At 46.9% G+C, this 25,110-nt stretch overlaps 2 protein-coding genes across 7 annotated transcripts; one reads left to right on the forward strand and one right to left on the reverse strand.

Annotated features, from left to right (window-relative positions):
- The first annotated feature begins 3,208 nt into the window (after nt 1–3,208).
- LOC125948787 (monocarboxylate transporter 12) lies at nt 3,209–10,461 on the forward strand. 4 transcript variants are annotated; one of them, XM_049675202.1, is made up of 5 exons: nt 3,209–3,333; nt 6,139–6,549; nt 7,747–7,866; nt 7,979–9,544; nt 9,633–10,461. In XM_049675202.1, exons 2-5 carry the CDS (start codon nt 6,375–6,377, stop codon nt 9,797–9,799), a joined length of 2,028 nt encoding a protein of 675 aa, XP_049531159.1. In that variant the 5' UTR covers nt 3,209–3,333; nt 6,139–6,374; the 3' UTR covers nt 9,800–10,461. The 4 variants fall into 4 exon arrangements, with proteins under 4 accessions (XP_049531159.1, XP_049531152.1, XP_049531142.1 ...); XM_049675195.1 differs by lacking the exon at nt 3,209–3,333 and adding an exon at nt 3,608–3,777; XM_049675185.1 differs by lacking the exon at nt 3,209–3,333 and adding an exon at nt 3,829–5,734.
- A 7,234-nt stretch (nt 10,462–17,695) lies between these two features.
- On the reverse strand, nt 17,696–24,200 carry LOC125948816 (SET domain-containing protein SmydA-8). 3 transcript variants are annotated; one of them, XM_049675281.1, is made up of 4 exons: nt 24,103–24,200; nt 21,989–23,615; nt 20,574–21,077; nt 17,696–20,273 (listed from the first exon to the last, which is right to left on the reverse strand). In XM_049675281.1, exons 2-4 carry the CDS (start codon nt 23,051–23,053, stop codon nt 20,154–20,156), a joined length of 1,689 nt encoding a protein of 562 aa, XP_049531238.1. In that variant the 5' UTR covers nt 23,054–23,615; nt 24,103–24,200; the 3' UTR covers nt 17,696–20,153. The 3 variants fall into 3 exon arrangements, with proteins under 3 accessions (XP_049531238.1, XP_049531247.1, XP_049531229.1); XM_049675290.1 differs by having other exon boundaries at nt 20,583–21,077; nt 21,989–24,200; XM_049675272.1 differs by having other exon boundaries at nt 21,989–24,200.
- Between the last annotated feature and the right edge of the window lie 910 nt (nt 24,201–25,110).

The raw sequence follows: 25,110 nt of genomic DNA on the forward strand, positions 1-25,110 counted from the left end.
GGGAGGGCTCGCAATATGTTCTTTTTGTGGTTTACATCGACAGTGAGTGATCATTGCTAGTGTATTCAATCCTTTTCTTCAAAAAAACGATTTTAATTTCCTCAACCCGGCCATGTAAACATATCGAAGCGCAAAAGTTTTGGCATTAATTTTTTCGTTTGCGCTAGAGTTTTCGCCCCGTGTGGCCACGGCTCGTAAGTTTCAAGAAGAAGAAGAAGAAGATGTGGGCAAGTTTGGTGGTTTTATCAGGGAAAGTACCTGATTTCATTCTTTTTCGAATGTTTAAATGATTCATCTCTCTATTTAAGATCATTCGAGCGACCGAGTTATGTTTTACAGCGAGTGAGCACGGTCCAGGAACGCTAGCTAGCTCTTGTTCTAGGCCGGGTGGCAAGATCTACGGACCGATAGCATATTGAAACTATTGAAAGAATTTTGGGAATATTTGCATAAACTTCAACTTTCGTGCCACTTTTCGTGAATTTGAACTATCGTAATACCACAGAAAAGCGAAAACAGCTCCGAAAAGAGCGTTCCCGAAGTAAACATCCCACCATCCCGTGAATGTCAAACTCTGAAGTTTTTTCTAAAATACGATCGAGGATTTGTTCTGGATAAAGCTACCTGTCTTTTTAAAGTACCTTGCCTTGCGCTAAAATGAAACAAACAAAATGAGCATATCGCCTCTCGGTAAAAAACCAAAACATACACCTCAACCGATTCAAATAATCTTAGCGGTTATCCATTTCAAAATTTTGCCGTTAGAAAATCGATAAGCCGTGGCCACACGGGGCGAAAACCCTAGCGCAAACGAAAAAATTAATGCCAAAACGGGTTCGCTTAACCCTTACTCGCTGTCAAACTTTTATACGTCCGCGGACTTTTTCGCTGAACCCTTGACGCTATCGAACGCTTTATTAACGAAAATGTAGGTTCTTTTCGTATTGTTTTTGCATTTTTAAAATAAATATAACAGCAACAAAATCGTTAAAAACTGCAAAATTTATTCGGAAATCAACTTCAGAGGCCAAAACACAGATGAAAACAATACGTTTGACATTTCGGCATAAATTTTCGGGTTTTTACCCCTGCCACACGAAGCGAAAACATTTTGGCATTAATGTGCAAATTTGCGCGCAAATTTTCGCCCCGTGTGGCCACGGCTATAGAATGAGCCGGACACAGAAATACTTGTGGAAAGTGGAGGAGGGGTGGGGAGGGAGCGAGTACATACCTAGTACATGGCTTGTACCTTCCCCCATTCCTTCCAGATAGATAAAAAGATGATTTAGACATAATAATTGTCCCAAAAACATACACACCTTTTCAGTTAAATATCTTTAAAAGGTAAAAAACCGGTAAAAAACCAATATATACACCTCAACCGATTCGGTAGGCAAACCGATTCTAATTGCATACATTTAGGGGCCGATCATTTCAAAATTTGGCCGTTAAATAACCTGTGGAATGAACAAGAACCTTAAACATGAGATTAAATCAATTTATGGTGCGAAAAACTAAACAAATATTATCTTTCGACAGTGAAAATGTAATGGAATCTCCCTTACCTCTTCCGTAATAGCACTATTTAATGTTTATAATGTATTTTTCAAAGATATTTAACTGAAAATGTGTGTATGTTTTTGGGACAATTATCATGTCTGAATCATCTTTTTATCTATCTGAAAGAGACGGGGGGAGGTACAAGCGATGTACTAGGTATGTACTCGCTCCCTCACCACCCCTCCTCCGTTTTCCATATATTTTTCTGTGTCCGGCTCATTCTATCGGTTAACCAACGGCACAATTTTGAAATGGATAACCGCTTAAATTATTTGATTCGGTTGAGGTGTATGTATTGGTTTTTTACCATAATTAGTATGTAAACTAACTTTCCTGGGTTGTTATTAAGCTTTCCAGAGTTTCTCGAAAATAATTAACTTTATTGTATGTATGTCATATATTATATGTCAAATTGATTGAAATAATACTTATGGAATGTCTAATGCCATACAAAACGAGATTTTTATGCAATTTAGGACTGAAAAGCACCAAAAGTAAAAAGTTTCCATTTTGCCTTAGCAATAATGCGGCACCCTTCCTGTCCATCACCTCGTTCGCAATCTCCGAAGCATAATTAATCCGCAACATTACGATAATCCAATCGAGGCATCGAGAAGTTTCTGCCACCGTGTCGGTACGTTGTGGTATCTACAACCAGACCCGCTTCCACAGCGGCATCGGCCTAGTTTGATCGATCTCTGTTACCGTCCAAAGGCAAAAGTTGCGACGCACAGTAATTCGAGGCCAACTGGCGGCATGTCTCATGGGCAGACAGTAGTGGGTTACGCCCTCATGGAGGCTGCCGGGTGGTAGACGTGGTCCGAAAGGATGTAGAGAGGGGTCGCTTGCGTGACGGTTGATACGATAGCTGGCTGGGATTGTGTTTATAACGATTTTACTGCGGCGCCCACTACCCGGCTGCTTATCCTCATTTTCGTTCTCATCATCGTCATCATGTTCTACCTACTACCACCATACTAGCACCATGTAGCATAAGCACATTTGTATTAATTCTCCCAAAACAGCACGAACTCGATGTTGACTTGGCTTGTATCTGGCCTGTGCCTGCTCCCACGATTTTGCCAGGCTCCGCGGCCGACCCTGTTGAAATAAAGCCCTCAACTATATGTGTTGCCGTGTTTCTGCTTTGTTTGTTTTTTTGTTTGATGGGAAGGTGGAGGAGGGTTCCCAATTCATCATGGCACCGACTCGTAGCTAGCAGTCTGCCATAATCCTGGCATTCTCTCTTTCCCCGCTCATATTTTCGTTGTCGTTTAGTTTCGGGAGAGCCGGTCCTACAGCCTTTCTAGTAGAAGCCCAGGACTGGTAGGGGTTCAAGGTACTCCACGTGTAACCACAAATTCATCCCATTGCGGTGCTCTACTGCCGCATGTGTATGTGTGTATGTGTATGTGTGTGAGAGTACGTGTCTAAAGAAAGTCCACTCGGGTTAGGTGATCTGCGCCCAAGCGACTGCGCACCTCATGTCTCTTAGGAGTGATAGACGATTGCCAAAAATAGGACCGATCCGAACCCGAAAGACAGCGTAAGTGGAGGAGCGGAGGAGGGAACTGGTGTGATCACACCTGCCGCCGAGCCCCGGCCCCTTGAGGAGTACTTGGATCAAAAGGAAGCGAACGGCCGGTGCCGTCGGTCCGATCTGCCTCCTTCAACGGAGTGCCACGGTCATTCGGCCAGACTCGTTGAATGTTCGAGATCGACTAATCCAAACCCTAATAATCCCTTCCGAAACCGCGGCCAGCTTGGAGAGTGAGTAGTTGAGAGAGCGTTAAAGGTAAAGTGAACAAGAGGAGGCGTGGGTGGAGGAGAATGGCACAGAAATCGATTACCACCGATTACGCCCACGGAGCGGAACAGTGAGATAGAGAGGATGAAGAGGTTGTTCTTTGTTAACTTAGCATAGGCCTGGCGCTCTCCTCAGTGGAGAGCAAACTTGCTACCTCTGACTTTAAGATAAGATAAGCCAACGATGATAGCACAAGAAGGGGCTTATAAACCACTCCGGTATCCGTCACCACAGTTGGGCCACTCCGATCAACAAACAGTAAACCTACCACGCATAGCGTAGCTCATCGCACAACTCAAGCAGCAGCTGTTCCACATAGACTGGCAGGCAGGAAGCATTGGCCGAACGCCCACCGCAATCTCCGAACGAGCAGTTATTGAACTAGAGAGAAGGCAATGCGGTGCTGAGTGAGTTTTGCTGCACAGCGACCGCATGCCGTAGCCGCGATAAGTCGTGCTAGTAGTATAGGACATTCGTGCGTGCGCGCCCGTATATGTGTTTGTGTGCGTTCTTATTGTGCGCGAAGATACGACTTGCTCAAATCCTGCCACTATAACAACACTACAATTGCTACAAACTAAACTCTAAACTCTATATTTATCGGCATACAGGGCGCCACAATCCCCTGTAAAACACATCTATTAGGGACCCCCACCTAGTGGCCGTACTAATGGAAGAATGTAACTGATAATGACACAGTCACTGATAATGAGACTCGGTACTAAGGTCATCCTAAGCAGGATTTGATACCCTGGAGTTTCGTGAATCCTACCTAGAACTCGTGCAATGGATCAACGGGGCCGGTGCCCTGAACGCTAGCAAACACACGTGGCAGTAGATGCGCCTGTTCACCATCGCTCGGCATGGCGTTGGAGATCTTTGCTTGGAACGTGCGGATCAGAATTCCCCAGCTCCTCGATGTGTTGAGACCACGCACGCATATGGAATAAACTGTGGCCGAAAGGGAGTTGCTCTGCGGTGGTGGACTCACATGGCGCTAGACATGACATGCATGGAGCTCATCGCTTGAGGTGTCCGGAGTGAACCACGCGCTGCAATTTCGCTTGCATTACCAACACCATAAACTGCAGCATGCTGTTTACGGCGCCGGCTCGAACCCACGATACGGTCATTCATCCGGCCTTCAGAATGCATACGCGATGCAGTCTATTTTCAAGCAAGCCAAGCAAATATCGATGTGGAACAAACACACACACACACACACACACACACACACACACACACACACACACACGCGCGCGCGCACACGCGTGTTGTCTCTCTGTAGGGGAGGAGTGCGGTATACTATTTTTACCCTTGGCACGATCGGGGACAATCGCTGCACAGAGGAAATAACGTTGCACAGCAGAACAGAAAAAGAAGAAGTTGATGGAGTGTGATGGGGAGGAAGTGGGTTGAGTAGTGGCCTACTACTACTACGCTTGTTACTGTTAGTTTTTACGCGCAGCATCCTCCCCCACCCCCCTCCCTCATATTTTTTTGCGCTCCTCGTGTCACGTTCTAACGTTTTTTTTTCTTTTCGCTGACTTAGATCACACACTTGCGGGGAGCGAAGAGCGCAGAGAAAGAAGGCGAGGGGTAATGCACTGTGGGTTGTGCTACTGCTACCTCAGCAGGAGAAAGGGGAGGGACTGCCTGCACGTTGTGTTTATGTTGTACCGATCGTCTTGCCGATCCACCTGGCGATGCCGAAGTGGCTGTGACGCTGGAATGCGGAAGGCTGAATCAGAGGAGCATGCGTGTAAGGATCAGAAGAGCTCCCGAAAGATCGGGACATCCGGAGCGTGCGAGTGTTTTTTCAGCCTGCGCCGATCGACGATGCCTGGTCGGGCCGTCTTGGGCCGTCCATGGCGACACCGATGGCCATCATTATCGAAACACACACACACACACACACGTGGGCGCGCGAGTCGCATCAGACTGAGCCCGAAGCAAAGGAGCCCAGCTAGATGATAAGCGCGCGCGCCCGAGCAAAGCTAAGCCCGGAGCTGAGCAGAGTGCGAGTGCAAGCGATGCACCCGTCGACCGGTCCCCCAGTCGATCATCGGCCTACCAAGCGAACGGGCGAACACCCATTACTGCTGCTGACAGCGTGAAAGGGTCGGTGAAACCGAAAGTTTTGTCGATCGGTTTTGTTGTACCGTGTGCTTCGAGTGTCAAAGGGCGCGTGCGTGTGTGGCACGTGAGCGGAGCGGAGTGCGTGACCGTGCCTTGCTATCGATTACGTCTGATCGATTACCAACCAAACAGAGCAACGCAGTCCCGGCAGTCGAGCGGCAAGCGCTGAATCTGAGGTTGTGGCGTGCAGGGTTAGAACCAGAGGCTACATCACCCATAGGGCTGGTGCGTTATTAAGTTAGGCGATATTACCACACGAACGAACCCAAAACTACCACTCCCCCCCCCCCCCCCCCTACTCCTTCACTGACACGCACACTTACACACCTTCGCTAGGTTGATCTGTCCATTGCCGGAAGTTCAGTCTCTGTTGCTCGAGTGATTCTTTGTGTAGATTACAGGCACCATAAGCATTGCATTCAACCCAGAACAAAGCGGGAACCTAGAGCGGGTTCGTCAGTTGCCCTTGCCCTGACAGGTGCAGGTGGGATTGCCCGCAAAAGGCCCCCGGTTACCTCTTGAGTCACTAGAATGAACGCACTCGGCTCAACCGACTTCCTCGATCGTTTCTACAATCCCGAACGCCTCTTCTAGCTTCTTTCTTTCTTACCTTCTATCTTTGTGTCCAGGACAAATGGCGGCATCAAGCTGAGGCTAAGCTGTTTAGGTCAAACACCAAGTGCGCACCGTTTGGGTGTGCCACTCGCCGCTCCTAGGAAATCCCGGATAGACAATACTGCGACCACGACCCCCTCACCCCCTCCCCACTCCTCTCTCTTTCTATCTCTCTCTCTCTCTGCCCTCTCTTTCATTGCACTCACTCACTCGATCCATAATCGCTACTGGACACTGCTAGCGGAGCAGGATGACTCACGGACCACCAGCCAGCCGCAAGCGCCAACAGCAGCAGCTCAACAGTGACATCGAACAGAACATCCACGATGTGACCCGTGAACTGGAGGAGGAGGGGCTGCCAACGCCACCGGACGGTGGCTGGGGCTGGATGGTGGTGCTGGCCTCCTTTAGCATTCACATTATTAGTAAGTATCAACTACGGCCAGCAAGTGGCCACCTAGTACTCCCCAGCTGGGAAGCAGGTGATCACCTCCCGGATTCCTAATCTCCTGGAGTATCTGCTATTTACTGAGGTACTCTCGACGACATACTCGACGTATTCGAAGTAGCCTGATGTGGCTAATCGATGGCCTTATCTATTTTACCGATTGTGTGAATCGTCACAGGGCCTCGTCTCCTCCTAAAGTCCTACTTTCCCTCTTATGTACGCACCCTCTCTACACCCCTGCTATCGGTCGACCACAATCCAGCCGAACCCTTCAATCAACAGATCAATCAATCGAAGAAAGGCCAGGCATCTCTGTATATCTTGGTGCGTTGGCGAGATAAAGTATGGACCGCGTGCAAACACGCGCGCGCGTATGTGTGTGTGTGTGTGTGTGTGTGTGTGTGTGTGTGTGTGTGGTGATCGATAACGGACTGCCTATTGTTTGTCGATTGCGTTAGTAACTAGCTCTAGTGGTCTAGGCACCCGGCCTTGCCCGCGACGTTACGCCAACCGCGGTACTGTCTCCTGCCCCGCACGGGGTACACCCCATAGTGCAGCTCCTTAGTGAATCGGCCATCGGCCAGTATGCGGTGTGCCAACGGGGCAGTAGCTAACTAAACTGTGCCCACAAGAGCAGCTTCTCGCTATCGCGATCATCGAGCGAATCGAACGCCAGTACTCTGACGCACATTTGATGCGTGCGCGTGCGCTCGCACGCGCGTCTGTGTGTTGTCCTCCTCTTCCTGGGAATTCCGTGTACAGCAACGCAAAGACAAGAGAGATATAGCAACACACCATTACCGCTTACTGATAAGCTAGTCCAGGAAGCTCGGTTGATGCCGGCCATTCTTGGACGAAGGGCCGCTGACTCAAACTTCTTCTTTTTCTTCTTCTTCTTCTTCTTCTTCTGCTGCTGCTGCTGCTGGCGATGCTGTTGTGAAACTTCTTCCCTTCTCCAAAAGGGGTGGGGGGGGGGGGGGGTAGAGGAAAGGGAAAGGAGTGGCGACAAGGAGGTGACGGGGGCATTATCAAGAGCACCGATTGGAAGACACCGAGAATGACGTAACGTGCGCTGATGTAATCTCACTTCTCATCTCTTTCCTTCCCTCTCTATTTGTGCCCTTCACTCCCACCCTTCCCCTCACCATTTCTATCCCATTCGAACCCCCTGTAGCTGATGGTTTGACGTACTCGTTCGGTATCTTCTACTCCGAGTTCTTGACGTACTTCAACGAAGGCAAAGGCTATACGGCATGGATCGCCTCGATCCTGGTTGGAGTAACACTGTGCTCGGGTATGTTGCTCACCCCCCCTCCCCCCTCCCACCCAACACACACACACACACGCGCACAGATCGATGGTTCGGTCTCTGATATAGGATCTCGGATCCTACACACCATCCGCAGGTCCGATTTCGTCGTCGCTGGTCAACCGGTACGGTTGCCGGGCGGTGACGATAGCTGGGGCGCTGCTGGCCAGCGCCTCGCTCGCCGTCAGCATGTTCGCCACCAGCGTGCTCATGCTGTTCATAACGATTGGCGTCGGGACGGGGCTGGGCCTGGGGCTCATCTACCTGCCCGCCATCGTTAGTGTGACGATGTACTTCGAGCGGTTGCGCTCGCTGGCGACCGGTATCGCCGTGTGCGGTTCCGGTCTCGGTACCTCCATCTTTGCCCCGCTCACCGAAACCCTGATCAAGCGCTTCGAGTGGCAGGGAGCGTTGCTGGCCATCGCCGGCATCGTCCTGATCTGCGTCATTTTCGGTTGGATGTTCCGACCGCTGAAGCCATCGACACCGGCGGATCGCCGTGGTCGACTGGAGTCCGCGGTGTCCGCGACCGCGATCGTTACCGATCCAGCCACCGTTCCACTGCAACAACAGCAACAACAGCAGCAACAACAACCACAACATTCCACCGAACGAAGTGCGACCGGATTTAAGACCATCCAAGGCACCAGCGAAACGAGCGGCGGCGGCAACCTGGCGCGCTCGAACAGCCACGGCATTCTTGCCGGCAACAGCCCCCGGATCGACCAGAATGGCCACTCGGTGAGCGGTCACAACCTCGACAAGCGAACGTTGGCTGACGATGAGAAGCACTTTGGCCGCAGCCAACCGCTCCTAGCAGTGCCAGGTGACGATCACCAGCTGCAACAGCAGCAGGGACAGCAGGGCCAATCAGATCAGCAGCATGGGTCGGTCGGTACGCTGAAGCACGCCGAGAGCGGAACGATGTACCGAAAGGACGCTCTGTACACCGGCTCCGTGCACAACATCGCCTCACGACACCCATCCCAGGTCAACCTTGCCACGTACGAGAAGGGTAGCTACGGTTCGGTGCAGGGTGACGGATGCAGCAATGGTCGATTAGTGCCGGGCCGGACTGTCGGAAGTGGTAGGTCATCGGTGGTGGGGGGACGAGCCGCGTCACCGACCAACCAGGAGGAACGCTGCCTCGGTTGCATCCCCTGTTCGCGCGAAACCTGTGACACATTCCGCGAGATGATGAACTTTTCCATCCTGAAGGATCCAGTGTTCATCGTGTTCACCGTGTCCAACTTCCTCACGAGCGTCGGCTTCAATGTACCGTACGTCTACCTCACCGAGCAGGCGCTCGCTACCGGTATCGATACGAAGCAGGCGAGCTACCTGCTCGGCATCATCGGTATCGCCAACACGCTCGGCCGCATCGTCCTCGGCTACCTGTCAGACAAGACGTGGGTCAACCGGCTGGCCGTTTACAACATTTCGCTGTCGGTTTGCGGCGTCGCGACCGCCCTTTCCGTCCTGTGCTACAACTTCGAGACGCTCGCCGTCTACTCGGGCATCTTTGGCTTCACGATCGGGGCGTACGTCGGTCTTACATCGGTTATACTAGTCGATCTGCTCGGGTTGGAGAAGCTCACCAATGCGTTCGGGCTGCTGCTGCTGTTCCAGGGTATTGCCTCGCTCATCGGACCACCGATTGCTGGTAAGCAACCCCCAACCTCTTCCTCGACACTTACTAGTTACTCACTGGAAACCCTCACCTCTTTTCTTCATTGCTTCCTCTGTTCCAGGGTGGCTGTATGACTATACGCTCTCGTACGGTCCCGGGTTCGTAATGGCTGGCACGGCGATTGGCGTCAGCGGTCTCATGCTGTTCGGTATACCCGCGCTCCAGCGATACCTTGTCAGGAGACGCACCCTCACCGACCAGGCTACGATCGGTATTCCGCTGCACTGAGCGCTTGAGTTGTACCAAGCGCTCTCACTCATAAGAACCACCCTTCCGATCTTCCCCACCCCTTTCTCTGGGGGTTGTTGGCCTTTGCTTCCTTCGTCGCGTTCCGCAGATGTACAGCCTGTTAGCCTGTAAGTTAATAAAAGCAATGCGTACGCCCTAAACTGAAAACGACAACAACAACAACACTGCTTCTAAGCTCTAAAGTCGTATCTAAAGCTTTCCTAACACCAGAGGGCGCTATAAGGTACTTATGTACAGGGAGAACGCCTGAACGATCTGATCGAAAGTTAAAGGCGACCTGCATTTTGAGTTTTGCTTTGAGATTCTTTATTAATTAAAAATCGAATTTAGAATAGATGTTGGTTGTAACAGTAACAACACCATGCCGCCACACCACACAGCTATGTGTTCACCGCGGTAAGAGTGATCCTAACTATCTGTCGCGGAGTTTAGTGTGTACGAATTTGTGTGTGTGGAACAGGGGTGTCCCGCGACGTGCCAAGCGGAAGATCACGAGTTCGTACAGGGAGCGCATGATGGGAACCGTCTCGCACAAAGCACGCGTGTGTGAGATTAAGAAGAAGAAAGAGAAAAAAACGGATGGGCAAGCAATGCCGCTACGGGACGGGGACCCTTGATTATCGGCTGTTATATATATATATATATATATATATATATATATATATATATATATATATATATATATATATATATATATATATATATATATATATATGGTAAAAAACCAAAACATACACCTCAACCGATTCAAATAATTTTAACGGTTATCCATTTCAAAATTTTGCCGTTAGATAACCTATACAATGAGCCGGACACAGAAATACATGTGGAAAGTGGAGGAGGGGTGGGGGAGGGAGCGAGTAAATACCTAGTACATCGCTTGTACCTTCCCCCATTCCTTCCAGATAGATAAAAAGATGATTTAGACATAATAATTGTCCCAAAAACATACACACCTTTTCAGTTAAATATCTTTGAAAAATACATTATAAACGTTAAATAGTGCTATTACAGAAGAGGGGAGGGAGATGCCATTACATTTTCACTGTCGAAGGATAATATGTGGGTAGTTTTTCGCACCATAAATTGATTTAATCTCATGTTTAAGGTTCTTGTTCATTCCACTGGTTATTTAACGGCCAAATTTTGAAATGTTCGGCCCCTAAATGTATGCAATTAGAATCGATTAGCCTACCGAATCGGTTGAGGTGTATATATTGGTTTTTATATATATATATATATATATATATATATATATATATATATATATATATATATATATATATATATATATATATATATATATATTTCTATATATCTTATCTATATATATAAAAATGAATGTGTCTGTCCGGATGTCCGGTATAGACTCCGAAACTACTGGACCGATTGACTCCAAATTTGGTATGTGGGGGTTTTTGGGGCCGGTGAGTGCTATAGGCATGGTTAGAAACCCCCCGCTACCTTCCTTCATGCCCTTCTCTAACACTTGATTGTTAAAAACATTCATTACTCCGCAAGTTATGAACCGAATACCATTAAAACTTGCACAATTGTTGATGGTCATCTGAGAAACTATGGGACAAAATTTGGTCTACATCGGATGAGGGGAAAGGGGAGCTTCCATACAACCCCAATCCTTAAAATACGTCCTAGGGCAATATGGGTATCGTTTCCTAGGTTTTGATGGTCTCTAAATAGGTTGGTTTTATTTAATATCCTTTAAATTGCTTCTTTCACCTATCCACCACCACCACCCTCCATTCCGTATATCTTGCAGAGCAGAGTGATGGGTGGGAAAGTTATATAGTTGCGAATAAAAACAATAGAAGAACGAGAGAAAGAGAGAGAGAGAGAGAGAGAGAGAGAGAGAGAGAGAGACAGAGAGAGAGACAGAGAGAGAGAAAGAGAGAGAGGGAGAGAGAGAGAGGGAGAGAGGGAGAGAAAGCGATAGAGAGAGAGAGAGAGAAAGAGAGAGAGAGAGAGAGAGAAAGAAAGAGAGAAAGAGAGAGAGAGAGAAAGAAAGAGAGAGAGAGAGAGAGAGAGAGAGAGAGAGAGAGAGAGAGAAAGAGAGCCTGCGGTGGAATGATAACCATGGGACCGGCAATGCTGCAAATCGTTACCATTTTTTATTGGTGTGTCTACTGTTGGTTTTAATTTTCTTAACAATTTCTTAAGTTCAATCAAGTCATGAGTTAATCAAGAAGTTGCTTTAAGTTTCACAAGTCAATTTACATGAAACAATTATAAAAACTCATTCAGTTGTGTAGTATTTCTACGTAGCGACGATTTTCTACGTAGCGGGTTATGAATGGTAAACGATCGGAATTGCATGCACAAACATATAAAGGAGCAGTAACCGAATAGTAATAGAAAACAATACCAACATATCTATCAGGAACGGCTTGCGATTGGAATGATCACCGAGAATGTCCGAGAGAGAAGAAAGACCCTCGATCTGATCGATTGACGTTTGAATAAATTTGAAGTGCGGTGCTTTTAGTTATGATCTACCATGTGACTATGTAAATCATCGTAAGCTGAATACCGGAAAAATAGATCAAATGTGTCGTATTGTAATGTTGTTGACCCATACCACCATTTGAACTTAACGAGCTATGTGCAAACCGAACACTAAAGTCAAAGTATTTTATAAAAAAAACTTGGGAAAATATAATTCGTGGTCCCAAATGACATCACTTAGCCCGAAAGGCAAAGCCTTTAAACTCAAGCATCATTTTAACTTTCCAGTTCATATTTACAATCACGTCGCATCTCTATTTCCAACATCACTAACAGACCTAACTATTGATTTGGTTCATTGATAAATCGAATACGACCAAATGATGGAATAAATAAAATAATATCTACTGAAATTTTCAAGTTTCTGTTTACGATAAACCCACGACCCATCAAAGACAGTACGAAGTCTGTCGGGGCAGTTAGTATATATATATATATATATATATATATATATATATATATATATATATATATATATATACAGTGTCGGACAAAAGTTAAGCAACTGAGTCAAGGTGTATGAAAAAGTGTTCAAAATTTTAGTTTAACCAAACTGTGCAATTTCCGACTCAGCTACTGAAAAGGGTACCTCTATTTACAATATTTTAGGACGATTTCAGTTATAAATTCTTCTTTGAACAGCACATTAACAAGATAGTTTCAAAAAAGGATTGAATGATGATGCGACATAAGTTAAGCAACTGAATGATATCAATTCATATTTACTGATTGTTTCAGTATTTCGTTGCGAATCCGTTATTTTTAATTACAGCTACACTATTGGGCATAAATTCAATCAATTTCTTGATCGTTTCCTTCGGAATTTCAATCCAAGCCTTGGAAAGAGTCTCAAACAATTCAGTAGAAACATTCGTTCTTACTCGGCGAATTACAAATTTTCACAATTACTCGGCGAATTACAATTTCATGTTCGATTGGGTTTCAATTAGGTGAGTTAGATAGCCACGATAGAACTAAAATTTTGTGATCTTGGATGATTTTTTTTGATTTTGATCAACCCTTTCCAGGTTCCCTTTAGTCAGTGACTTGCCAGGCCATAGTCCGACTGACCGATGCCAGATCGATCAGCGCTTGATCATCCGCCTGTCATCTACCATGTCCAGGTCCATCATGTTCAGGCCATGTCCTGCTTGATCCGCGCTTGATCTTCCGCCTGTCGGCTGATTTTTAATTGGCACGGACGATCTCAAGCAAGAACAGCACCTGCAATGTCACGGTCCATCATGTCCAGGGCATGTCCTGCCATGTCCAAGTCCAGGTGTGATTTCAGGTCCATCAGGAAATGCGGCTCACTACTTTCCCAGGCCCGGTTGCACAGCCTTCGTTTCGCTATGATAAGAATAGAAAATCTGGTACGATGTGTTGCAATGATCGATCCCATTCGGATTCATCATAAGGCTGGGTGTTACCTGCTGTGAGGTGACACTCAAAAACCACTAACAGCGCATGTCATTTGCGGACCATTTCCAGGTTCTGGTGGCCGCTCCTCCACGGTGCCATTAACAGCGATTAAGCCACCATTTTCCGGTGACTTGCCAGGCCACCTGTAGGCTGCACTTCGATTGGCAAGGGCGATCTCAAGCAAGAACAGCTTCTACCATGTCCAGGCGTGATTTCATGTCCACCAAGGGAATGAGACCCGCCACTTTCCTCTCCACAGCCCAGGTTGCATAGCCTTCGTTTCGCTATGACAAAATCTGGCACGATGTGTTGCAATGAGCGATCCCATTCGGATTCATCATAAGGTTGGGTGCTACCTGCTGTGAGGTGACACTCAAAAACCATTAACAGTGGACAAATCATCAGGCATAGAAACTGAACCGGTCTGATATCATTGCCAGTCCGACAGTAAATCATTCTTTTGGCGCGTGTTGATTCTTGCGCATGCATCGACCATTTCCAGGTTGTGTTGGCCGCTCCATTACGCTGCCATTGATAGCGAATTTGCACATCCTTTTTTCGGTGCCAGACTGACCGATGCCAGGGTAGACGCGATCGATCAGCGCTTGATCATCTGCCCGTAAGCTGTAGTTCGATTGCCTAGGGCGATATCGAGCAAGAACATCATCTACCATGTCCAGGTCCATCATGTCCAGGCCATGTCCAAGTCCAGGTGATTTCAGGTCCATCAAGGATATGCGACCCGTCACTTTCCCAGGCCCGGTTGCATAGCCTTTGTTTCGCTATGATAAGAATAGAAAATCTGGCACGATGTGTTGCAATGATCGATCCCATTCGGATTCATCATAAGGTTGGGTGCTACTTGCTGTGAGGTTAAAGCTGCTTTCACATCGAACGCGTTTTTAAAAACGCTAAAGTTGGCGTTTTTTGACGCAAAAGCTTAATTTATTGTTCACACCTAGGTTGCGCGAAGGTTGATTTAAAATACACGAAAAATAGCACCATATCACTACCGCCACCTTATCAAATCATGATAAATAGTTTAATCTTCACGCAAAACAGTTATTACCTGGATTTCAACACATTCCTGCCAAAACAAACTGCAAAACCAAAGAGCAACGCTGGCTTGCTTGCGTAGCCTGCTACAGTCGGCTCAGAACCTGCCACAATCTGTAGATTTTACAGATCCGAAAAAAAAACGCCAACTTTTAAGCTCTTCAAAAGCTCCAAAAAATAGCTTTCGGTGCGTTACGTGAACACTTTCATATATGTTGATATGATACAACCGTGTTTTCTGCGTCAAAAAACCTGCTGCGTCTATTACTGGCGTTTAAACGCGCTCGATGTGAAAGCAGCTTAAACTCAAAAACCACTAACAGTGCATGTCATTTGCGGACCATTTTCAAGTTCTGGTGGCCACTCCTCCATGGTGCCATTGATAGCGATTAAGCCACCATTTTCCGGTGACTTACCAGGCCACCTGTAGGCTGATCTTCGATTGGCAAGGACGATCTCGAACAAGAACAGCTTCTACCATGTCCAGGTGTGATTTCAGGTCCACCAAGGAAATTAATCCCGCCACTTTCCTCTGCATACCCCACGTTGCATAGCCTTCGTTTCGCTATGACAAAATCTGGCACGATGTGTTGCAAGGAGCGATCCTATTTTGATCAGGCATAGATACAGTCGGACAGTTAACCATCTCTCTAACCGCGGATTCATTCTGGCGCATGCAGCGAGGCCAGCGAGTGTTTGCCTGTCCCATTTTGCATCGGCAACCGTGACGCGGTGAGCGGCTTAACGGCTGGATCTATCAGTAAAATAGTTTTTTAAATCCATTTTCGCGCAGCAGATTTGTTTCTCGCTCGAATTTGTTTTCTCGCTCGCGTTTACGTCTGCGGTATGTTGCATCCCTCTCGGGTGGCGGAATTTACTAAAATATGTATATGGATCATCATCACCATCGATCGATTTCATCATCATCATTGCATTACTTTCAGCGTGAGGTTTAGCGTGAGGTTTTAGCGTGAGAATCCTTAGAAACTTTTTTTGCTAGGTTTGCATAGGTTTTTGTGAGAAAAAAAAATCACCATTATGTTTGCCGTCATCAACTTCATCATATATCGTGTTGATGATGATCATCATTCATCATCATCACCATGTTATGGCACTTTTTAGAGCTTTTTACGGCAAAATCATCATCATCCACCATCATCCACCATCATCATCGTCATCCCCGTCACCAGACGCATCATATGCAGTGCTCAGAAGCATCGTGCGATGGCCCGTTTGGCCGCAATGCCGCGTTACACGGAGCGTTACGCGAGCTAAAATTTGTATATACAGTGACCGGCATAAGTAAAAGCCCACCCCTTGATTTTTGTACATTCTTGACTATAAATCCTACATTTTCTATAGTAACCGGCAAGTGTAGTGGTTTTCTTAAAGCTTGAACATTTCTCTTTCAGTTTCACTAGCTTTCATCTCGATTGGATGGATAACAATTTTTTGATAATTGTTTAAATGAGAGATGGTCGATCACAGTTGTGACAAAAGTAAAAGACCACTTTGCAAAAAATATAATTGTGACTCTAATAAAGCCCTCTGGTTACTATATCTTTATTGGGCCTTTAGTTTACATCTGTTTTAAAGTTTTAGGTTCCCTTTCATTATTGTTTACAGTAATTTAATCCATCAATCGTAGCAGTTCCAGTAGTAAGTCGATTGCGCACGGGTTTTCGCAAAAGAAATGGGTGTATGGGAGGAAAAAAAAATCGTTGAATGCCTGAAATCTTCTTATGCAGCATTGATTGAACCATGTGTCTCAACAGATATTAGCAGAAAAAATATTATTAGTAGGGGACGCCTTTATGCCATCATGACTAATCACCAATGTTCATCAGAACAGCAAATGAGATTTTAAAACGGACGTTCTAGGAAGACGAAGACGATAAGAATGATCGAACAAATGATAAAAACCATTCCAGAGATTAGGAAATCGTTAGAATTAACTATCTGTTCCATCATGAAAACCCTGTCACTGTCTATTTTGGAGCAAACTATGTCACATTAGATAAGCTCTACATGAGTACAAGAGTACGTATGCTAAAAGTCTTCCGTTTATAAGCCAAAAATATGGTTAAACGTTAGAACTTCACCCGGAAATGTGCAACCAAGCTAAAAGAAGGCTAGAGCAATGTTCTATAGTCTGACGAATCATAAATGGAAACATTTAATATATACTATCACGAAAGAAATCGGCGGAAAATAAACCATGGCTCGCAAGAACGTAATGTCTCGGTCATAATCATGTACGGAGGTGGTAGTATGAAGTTGAGGGGTGGATTTTCCATGACTCTTGTGGACAATTTAAAGAAAATGATGGTATTATGGCGGGCGAATTTATGTTGACACCCTAAATAACTCTTTGATAGGTTCAGTACGAATAGACCCATTTAAAAGCACTTTTGTTATGCAACAGGGCAGTGATCCTAAACATACTGCTAAAATAACTAATATTTTTTAATGTTCCCGTGTCATTCTCCTTCTCAAATGGCCTTCTCAAAGCCTAGGCTTTTAACGGATTTAGAATTTGTGGGATATTTTGGATAAAAAAATCATTAAGAATTATGTTACTATCAAAAACAATTATTTTTGAAAGTTATTAAACGAGAATGATCCACAACACTCCTGAAATCATGTAAACGGCATGCCAAAACGCCTTTAACTTGATGTCCGGGCTAAGGGTGCATCATATTAATTGTTAAGAAAGTTTCATTGTAAGTGGGCTTTTACTTTTGTCACAACTGTGATCGACCATCTCTCATTTAAACAATTATCAAAAAATTGTTATCCATCCAATCGAGATGAAAGCTAGTGAAACTGAAAGAGAAATGTTCAAGCTTTAAGAAAACCACTACACTTGCCGGTTACTATAGAAAATGTAGGATTTATAGTCAAGAATGTACAAAAATCAAGGGGTGGGCTTTTACTTATGCCGGTCACTGTAGATAACCAGTTACTTAATTTTTTTTAGCATATATAAGGACGGAAGTGCAATTGCTTAACTTATGTCACATGAAAAAAACAATACTTTTTTGAAGCTATCGTGTTAATGTGCTATTCAAAGAAAGAAAAGAACTAAACTCGTCCTAAAATATCGTAAATAGACACCCTTTTCAGTAGCTGAGTCGGAAATTGTACAGTTTAGTTGAAAACTAAAATTTTGAACACTTTTTCATACACCTTGACTCAGTTGCTTAACTTATGTCCGACACTGTACATATATATATATATATATATATATATATATATATATATATATATTGGGTGGTCGAAAAAGTCTTTTCGTATTTCTGATCAAACTTCAAATGACTTTTGATCATTTCTTCTTAATAATTTTATTTTACCAAATATTTTCCATATTAGTTAGCCATCTTTTCCCATTCTTCGGCTGAAGAAATTATTCGTTTCGTGTAAAAAATCCGTGAGTTATCGGTGAAAAACTTTGAAACGTATTTTTTACATGCTTCTCTTGAAGCATTACTCTATCAACGGATTTTTACATCCAACAAAATAAGTAGTTTTCCGATGGTACAAGGTCAGGGCTATATGGTGGATGCATCAAAACTTCCCTATCAAGTACTCTAAGTTCTTGGCGAGTCATTAAAGATGTGTGCGGTTTAGCGTTGTCCTGATGCAAGGCGATGCCCTCTGTTTTGATCAGTTCTAGCCGTTTTTTCTCGATTGCTTGCCTCAATCTCATCACTTGTTGACAGCAAAGAGTATGTTCAATCATTTGGCCAGGCTAGAGGAACTCATAATGGATGATTCCTTTCCAATCCTACCACACAGCATAACCTTTTTCGGCGTCAATCCTGGCTTTGGGGCCGTTTAGCTTCACCTTTTTTGCACCATGATTTTTTTTCGCACATTTTGGTCGTATTTGATCCACTATTCGTCTCCTGTTACCATTTCCTTCATGAATGGTTCGATTTCATTCCATTTCAGTAAACAATCGCAGATGTTAATTCAGTCCAATAAAATTCCACAGACAATTCATGGTTACTTGCGTGGTATTCTTCCCTTTTTTATAAAATAATTAAAGAAACTAGCGAATTTCTTCATTATTGTAATACATTTCTGAACAACTATAACTTTTTTGAAACTTCTCCAAATTTACTTTTGTTTTGACTAAATGACACTTAAAATGTCACCCGAAACGTCCCCGGATTATATGAGATAATGTGATAAACAGCGGTGGAGGTAGACGACTTCAAAGACACCTATTGCCAAAATACGAAAAGACTTTTTCGACGAGCCAATATATATATATATCAATATATATATATATATATATGTATATATATATATATATTGGCGTTTGGCGGGTTTTGGGCGGACAGTCGTACAGTGGCGTGCGAAACGTAGTCCTATACAGTGTGCGTACATCGCATCCACACATACGTGTTTACACAGTGGCACGCCAATGGAACGAATCGAATTGTTTGGTTTGGTTCTGTCTGCGTCTGCGCTCGGTGCGATACCTACTTCTTCTCTGCTACTCTCTCTGTCTCGCTCTCTCTCTCTCTCTCTCTCTCTCTCTTTCTCTTTCTCTCTCTCTCTCTCTCTTATGTTGTCTGCCGTCTGCGTTGAGCTACGGATTCACTTCCGTTTGTTTGAATCCTTTGTCGCATTTCTGTTTGAAATTTGAATCTTCTCTCTTCTCCTCCGGTTTTGTTTTCGTTTACAGATATGTATGCCTATCTATGGTCTTTATCTATATCCTGCCTACCTAGCTGCCCTAGCCATATCACTCCGTAAACTGGCATTGGACCCTGACTCTGGAGGCCCTGACCATTCCTTCACCATTGTCGATGGCGAAATTCATTCGAGGTTTGCAAAAAATCTCTTGGAGTGTACGAAAAAGTGTATGATAAATTCTAGAGACTCTAGTGAATTTTGTGGACTATCAATAAAAGGTTGCTTATTAGCTTGACACTTGATGGGCTTAGGAAATTCACAAACCCACGTTAAAACCAAAAACAAAAAAACACAAAAATTACAAGTTACCAGGCGCCGCCATTTCACACTACCCGAGACCTAACCACCCTAGTCTGGTGCGCGTGCGGTGCATGCGAAACCTATAACCGAAACGTGTCGGGGGCTTCCCTCATGACGCAACTCCCATTCTCAAATGCCACACGGAAACCCTCACCCCCATCGCCATCGGCCGTAATGTGAGCATTTTTGTGAGGTGTCGATATGTTTTGTGCATCGTTATCTTCTTCCGCTTCTTTATAATTCTTTTTCATTTTTTCTTCTTTTTCTTCTTCTTTTTCTTGCTTGTCTGCTTGTCTCTTCTTGGCAGCAGGAGTAAGCAGCCGATTCACTCAATTTCGTAGGTCACTACTAATTTGTGAAGATCCCGAGGCCGATTGCCGCTCGGGCGTAGTATCTGCCAGGCCGTCCGAAGCCACTCGAGATTCGCTTCGTCCATCCAGGCGGGCTGAATGTGGAACCGGGAAAGACGGTGAAGGGGGAGGAGGAGGTAGAAGAAGAAGAGAAAGTTTTTTTATTGTTATGCCAATAAATCAAATCAAATAAGAAGTAAAGAAGAGAAAGAACAGGTGGCGGAGGAGGAGGAGGAGGAGGAGGAGGAGGAGGAGGAGGAGGAGGAGGAGGAGGAGGAGGAGGAGGAAGAGAAGAATAAGGAGGAGGAGGAGGAGGAGGAGGAGGAGGAGGAGGAGGAAGAGAAGAAGGAGGAGGAAGAAATAAATGAAGGACAAGGTCACACTGGCACACTGACCACACTTACGCCATTAGCGTTCATCTGTTGCTGCTGCTGCTGCTTTTGCAGTGCGGCCAGCGTGACGCGCGTGACAAAGAGCTCGTAGCACAGGACACCCTTGATAAAGCACTCGCCATACCGGAGCCGCTCGAGCAGGTCCAGTATCTCCAGACAGTAGCGCTCCTTGGCACGCAGCTCATCCGGATGGCGTCCCTCCCCCCGGATTTTCTTGATCGCTTGCAGCTTCAGCTCAACGGTGAACTGGTTGGTCGGTAGCAGAAACCGCACCAGGTGCTCGCTCAGGTAGGCGATAATGTGGGCCGAATCACGCTTGATCGCATTGTTCAGTACCATCCGGCTCGCGATCTCCTGAATCTTCGATGCTTTGATATTGTCCAGCTTCAGGTCACACCGGTTGCAGCGCCATATCGACGAGATCTTGAGTGGGTTCACCGGCAATAGCCGACCCTCGTCGCATCGCTCCCGCACGCACTTGAGCGCCCCGAGATACGTGCCGAACTCCTGCGAAAAGACGGGTGACGAGACTAGAGACTCTCTGCTAATTCATTGCATGAGCATCAGGCCGTTGAGCCCGCGAAGGACGCGAATGAGCAGAAGGCGTATCAGCGGAAGGAAATATGGTGTGGAGTCATTTGCTCTAAAAACTCCTCATAGAAATATCCAAATATAGAAACATACAAATAGACAGAGAAAGAAAAAGAGAAAGAGAGAGAGAGAGAGAGAAGGAGAGAAAGAGAGAGAGAGAGAAAGAGAGAAACAGATACGAATGCCGTAGGTCGAGTAGGGTTCCTTTGTGTTGTGATCATGAACCCCGTCTGCTGTCTGTCTGCTCCTAAGCTGGCCAATCGGCCACCGTCAATCAAGCGGCCATAAATATATTTGTACCAGACCCTAGAGCCCAGGGTGTCCGGCGATGGTTCGCAGCTCGCATTTCTTGGTTCCGATTTCGATCTGTATCTCGCGGGGTCGCATCATGGTGATGGTGGAGACATTTTACCAGGATTCCAATTTCCTGTCGCAACCCCACCCCCCAAATGACAGCTATCCGGGCAGCACGTTTTGGGACAAGACTGGTCTGGCATGGTCTACGTACCGGCCGCAAATAGCATGCGGGGCAACAGGGAAGTGCGCGACATTATGCCAAAAGAAACAAAAACAAAACACGGCCACTACGACGAAAACGACGAAGACGAATCCACCCGCCCGATTGGTGGGGGTATCAAGTACCAGATGCCGCCGCCGCCACAAAACACATACCGCTCACGTCACTACGCTTCGTCAACGACTCGTCCGCGCAAAACGGCCGCTGCGTCACGTGCGCAGAGCTGTGCCCCTTCCCTTCCGTACAGTAAATAGTGTAGTGGAACCCCTTCTCCCTCCCCACCCACCCTCTTTCCCTTCTCTTTTCTTACCGTTGGATCCTTGCAGCGCTCGCAGATACACAGGAAGTGCTTGGAGAAGCAGAGATGGATGATGCGGTGCTGGGTGCCCCACAGGATATTGGAGTAGTTGTTGAGGATCTGGTCACCGGCCCGGATCGGCCGGGACGCGTACACTCGCATCCGGAGCTGATCGTCGAACACGTAGCGCACGTTTGGCCGGCAGCAGTGGTTCATCATCGCACCGAGCACGTACAGGCCGCGCAGGATGATCTCGTGGTCGTTGTTGTCCTCATCCACCACCACCCGACTGGTCTCGAATGCGTTCGTGTTGAGCACGTCAACCAGCTGGCGCAGGTAGCGCACATCGGTACCGTCGGCCGGTAGGTTCCCGAAGTAGCCGGCCTTCAGCAGCTGTTCGATCTCGGTCGTCATCTCCTTGCGCGGTGGATGGCCCTCCATCTGTAGCACGATCGAGCGATCACGCTCCGACAGCAGAAACCCACGGATCGAGGTAAGTGCGTACAGGATGTGTTTCGCGTAACGGCCCGCATCCTTCGGCTGCCAGCCCTGTATCAGCTCGCACTCGGCGCGGTGTGCCGACGAGGGGCTCGTTGCATAGTCGCACCGGGCGCAGATCGGCAACCGACAACCACCGCTGCACAGCTGCAGCCGCTTCAGGATCCGGTAGCAGCTGGCGCAAAAGATCACCTCGTAGTTGTTGACGCGCGGTCCCAGCAGGATCGGCCGGTCGACGAAGACGAGATCGTGCACGGCAATGTCCCGCGTGGCCACCAGACCCCGGCCATACCCTTCGAACACTCCGATGTCCCACGGTGGTTCCCCTTCCCCGCTCTCCACCCTTGCCCCATCCTCCTGCTGCTGCTGCTGCTCGTTCTCCGCCAAAAACGTCAGAAGCAGTCGTTTGAACGTGGCAATCCGTTCTGGACTGCTGCTGCTGCTGGTGCTGCTATTGTTCTCGGTTGCCTCGGATAACTGATGGGTGCTCGGTTGATCGCTGGTGATCGGTTTTCCCTCATTCAATAATGCACCTACCTGGGCCATCTCGTTACCGTTCTCACTTGTTTGCTCCATCATTGTGTTCTTCTAGAGTCGCGCATATAACCACTAGTCACTCCAACACAACCTCCGCAGAAGAACCCGCTAGGTAGGCGATCCTCTATGATTGTCAATGCCGTCACTGCCACGGGGTTTGGTGCGTGATACGACCACCGCTCGCTACGAGACCGCTGAGCTAGTACTGCCGCGTAGCCATCGACGGTCACGGCACGACTGCGACTGCTGGACCTCGACTCGACATAGCAAAACAGAAGCAGCTGAGGTACGAAACCTGCGAGTGAGGCTACCCTGATTGGCGTTCCACAGCGGAACCACTCCCAAACCGCCCGCACAGTCACCCGTGATCGAGACCCAACGCGGTGCTGCCAGCGCCGCCGCCAACGCGTTTTTGAACGATAATAAAACAAACCGGACCGGCCCGAAAAACGAACCACTGGCACACACACACAGAGGGTCCTGCCCTGCTGGCGGGATTTTGTTGCGGTCACCTACCTACTCCGTGGGTCGTCGATCAGCGAGCAGCGCCAACACTCACCGAATATTTATAGCCAGCGCCGTCCCAGCTCCTCCGCTTATGATGCTGCGGATGATACCGATTTTTGCTCTAATCCACACACCATGTGACACCACCACTGACGTACACTAGCACTAGCGTATGTGTATCTGCGACAAGTTAGGTCCGGCTGTTGGCTTTGGTTGCGGTTACCAACCAGTCCATGCCGTGCCAGATAGATGCAGTGTCCAGCTGCGCATCCTGGGTGTCCCTGGGTTACCCCGGCTCCAGACAGGCTGGCTGACTGTCCCTGGATGCTGGTCTGGTTTCATAGTCTGCTGATATCACCCTTTCACGCGATTCCAATCGATGCATCCATTCTCTCTCTCTCTCTCTCTCTCTCTCTCTCTCTCTCTCTCTCTCTCTCTTTCTCTCTTTCTTTCTCTCTCTCTTTCTCTCTTTCTTTCTCTCTCTTCCTTTCTTCCTCTCTCTCTTCCTTTCTTCCTCTCTCTCTTCCTCTCTCTCTCTCTCTCTCTCTCTCTCTCTCTCACTCTCTCTCTCTCTCTCGACTTACCACAATTCTCCGCAATAATGGCACTTAAGCGTGCCACACACCGGTTGCGAGACGGAACGTTGCGTGCGTTACGGGTCGTCTCAATAGGGTCTGCACTACCACACTCAAGCAAATTACATCAAAAATATGTGTAAAATATTTTGTTGGGTGTGGTAATTGCTTGAGTGTGGTAGTGTAGACCCTATAGAGACGAGTCGCAACGGACGCAACTATCCGTTCCGCAACCGGTGTGTGGAGCGCTTTAGTACGCGTGACAACGTCTCGCTGCCGTTGCTCGTTCGTTAACTCCCTCTCTATTTCTATCACTTTAATGGTTTTACGGGGCCACTACAGGACATGCTTCACTTCGCCAGAAACATTCACCACAAATACAAAATAAGCAAACAAATAAAGAGATCAACAAACGAGCAAACCAACAGTCTGACACGGAACAGGTGGTTGCTGTATGCTGTAAACACTCAGCACACACACGCACACACTGATGACTAGGCAGGAACCTTCAAGAATTCCATTGTCCTGGGAAACCGCCCTCTTCCCCGCACCCTTTGAATACTCACCGTCACGGGCTGCATGCGGATACGGAGTGGACCCGCTGGACTGACCAGCGACCACCAATAAGCGCGAGTCTGCAAGTGCGTGTGTGCATGTGTGAGCAAGTGTGCGAAACAAGTATAGGATACTTGGGGACGACCCGAATTCAGTGGCGGCCAAGGTACGAACCACTAGCTTTGGCCACACGAGGCGTCTAACGTAAACGTAAAAATTAATGCCAAAAAGTTTACGCCTCGTGTGGCAAAGGCTACTAGGTCCCAGGCCTAACACTACACAAAGCCACAGAGCGTGCGCACGAAACAGATAACGAGAGAGAGAGGAAGAGAAAGAGAGAGAGAGAGAGAGAGAGAGAGAGAACGAGAGAGAGAGAGAGAGAGTAAGGAAGAAAGGATGTAATGTAAAAACATATACACACGCACATATTAGCACGTGATAAAGGATATCGTAGTATATGTG

This window comes from Anopheles darlingi, chromosome X (genome assembly GCF_943734745.1).
Source record: "Anopheles darlingi chromosome X, idAnoDarlMG_H_01, whole genome shotgun sequence".
NCBI classification, from domain to species: domain Eukaryota; kingdom Metazoa; phylum Arthropoda; class Insecta; order Diptera; family Culicidae; genus Anopheles; species Anopheles darlingi.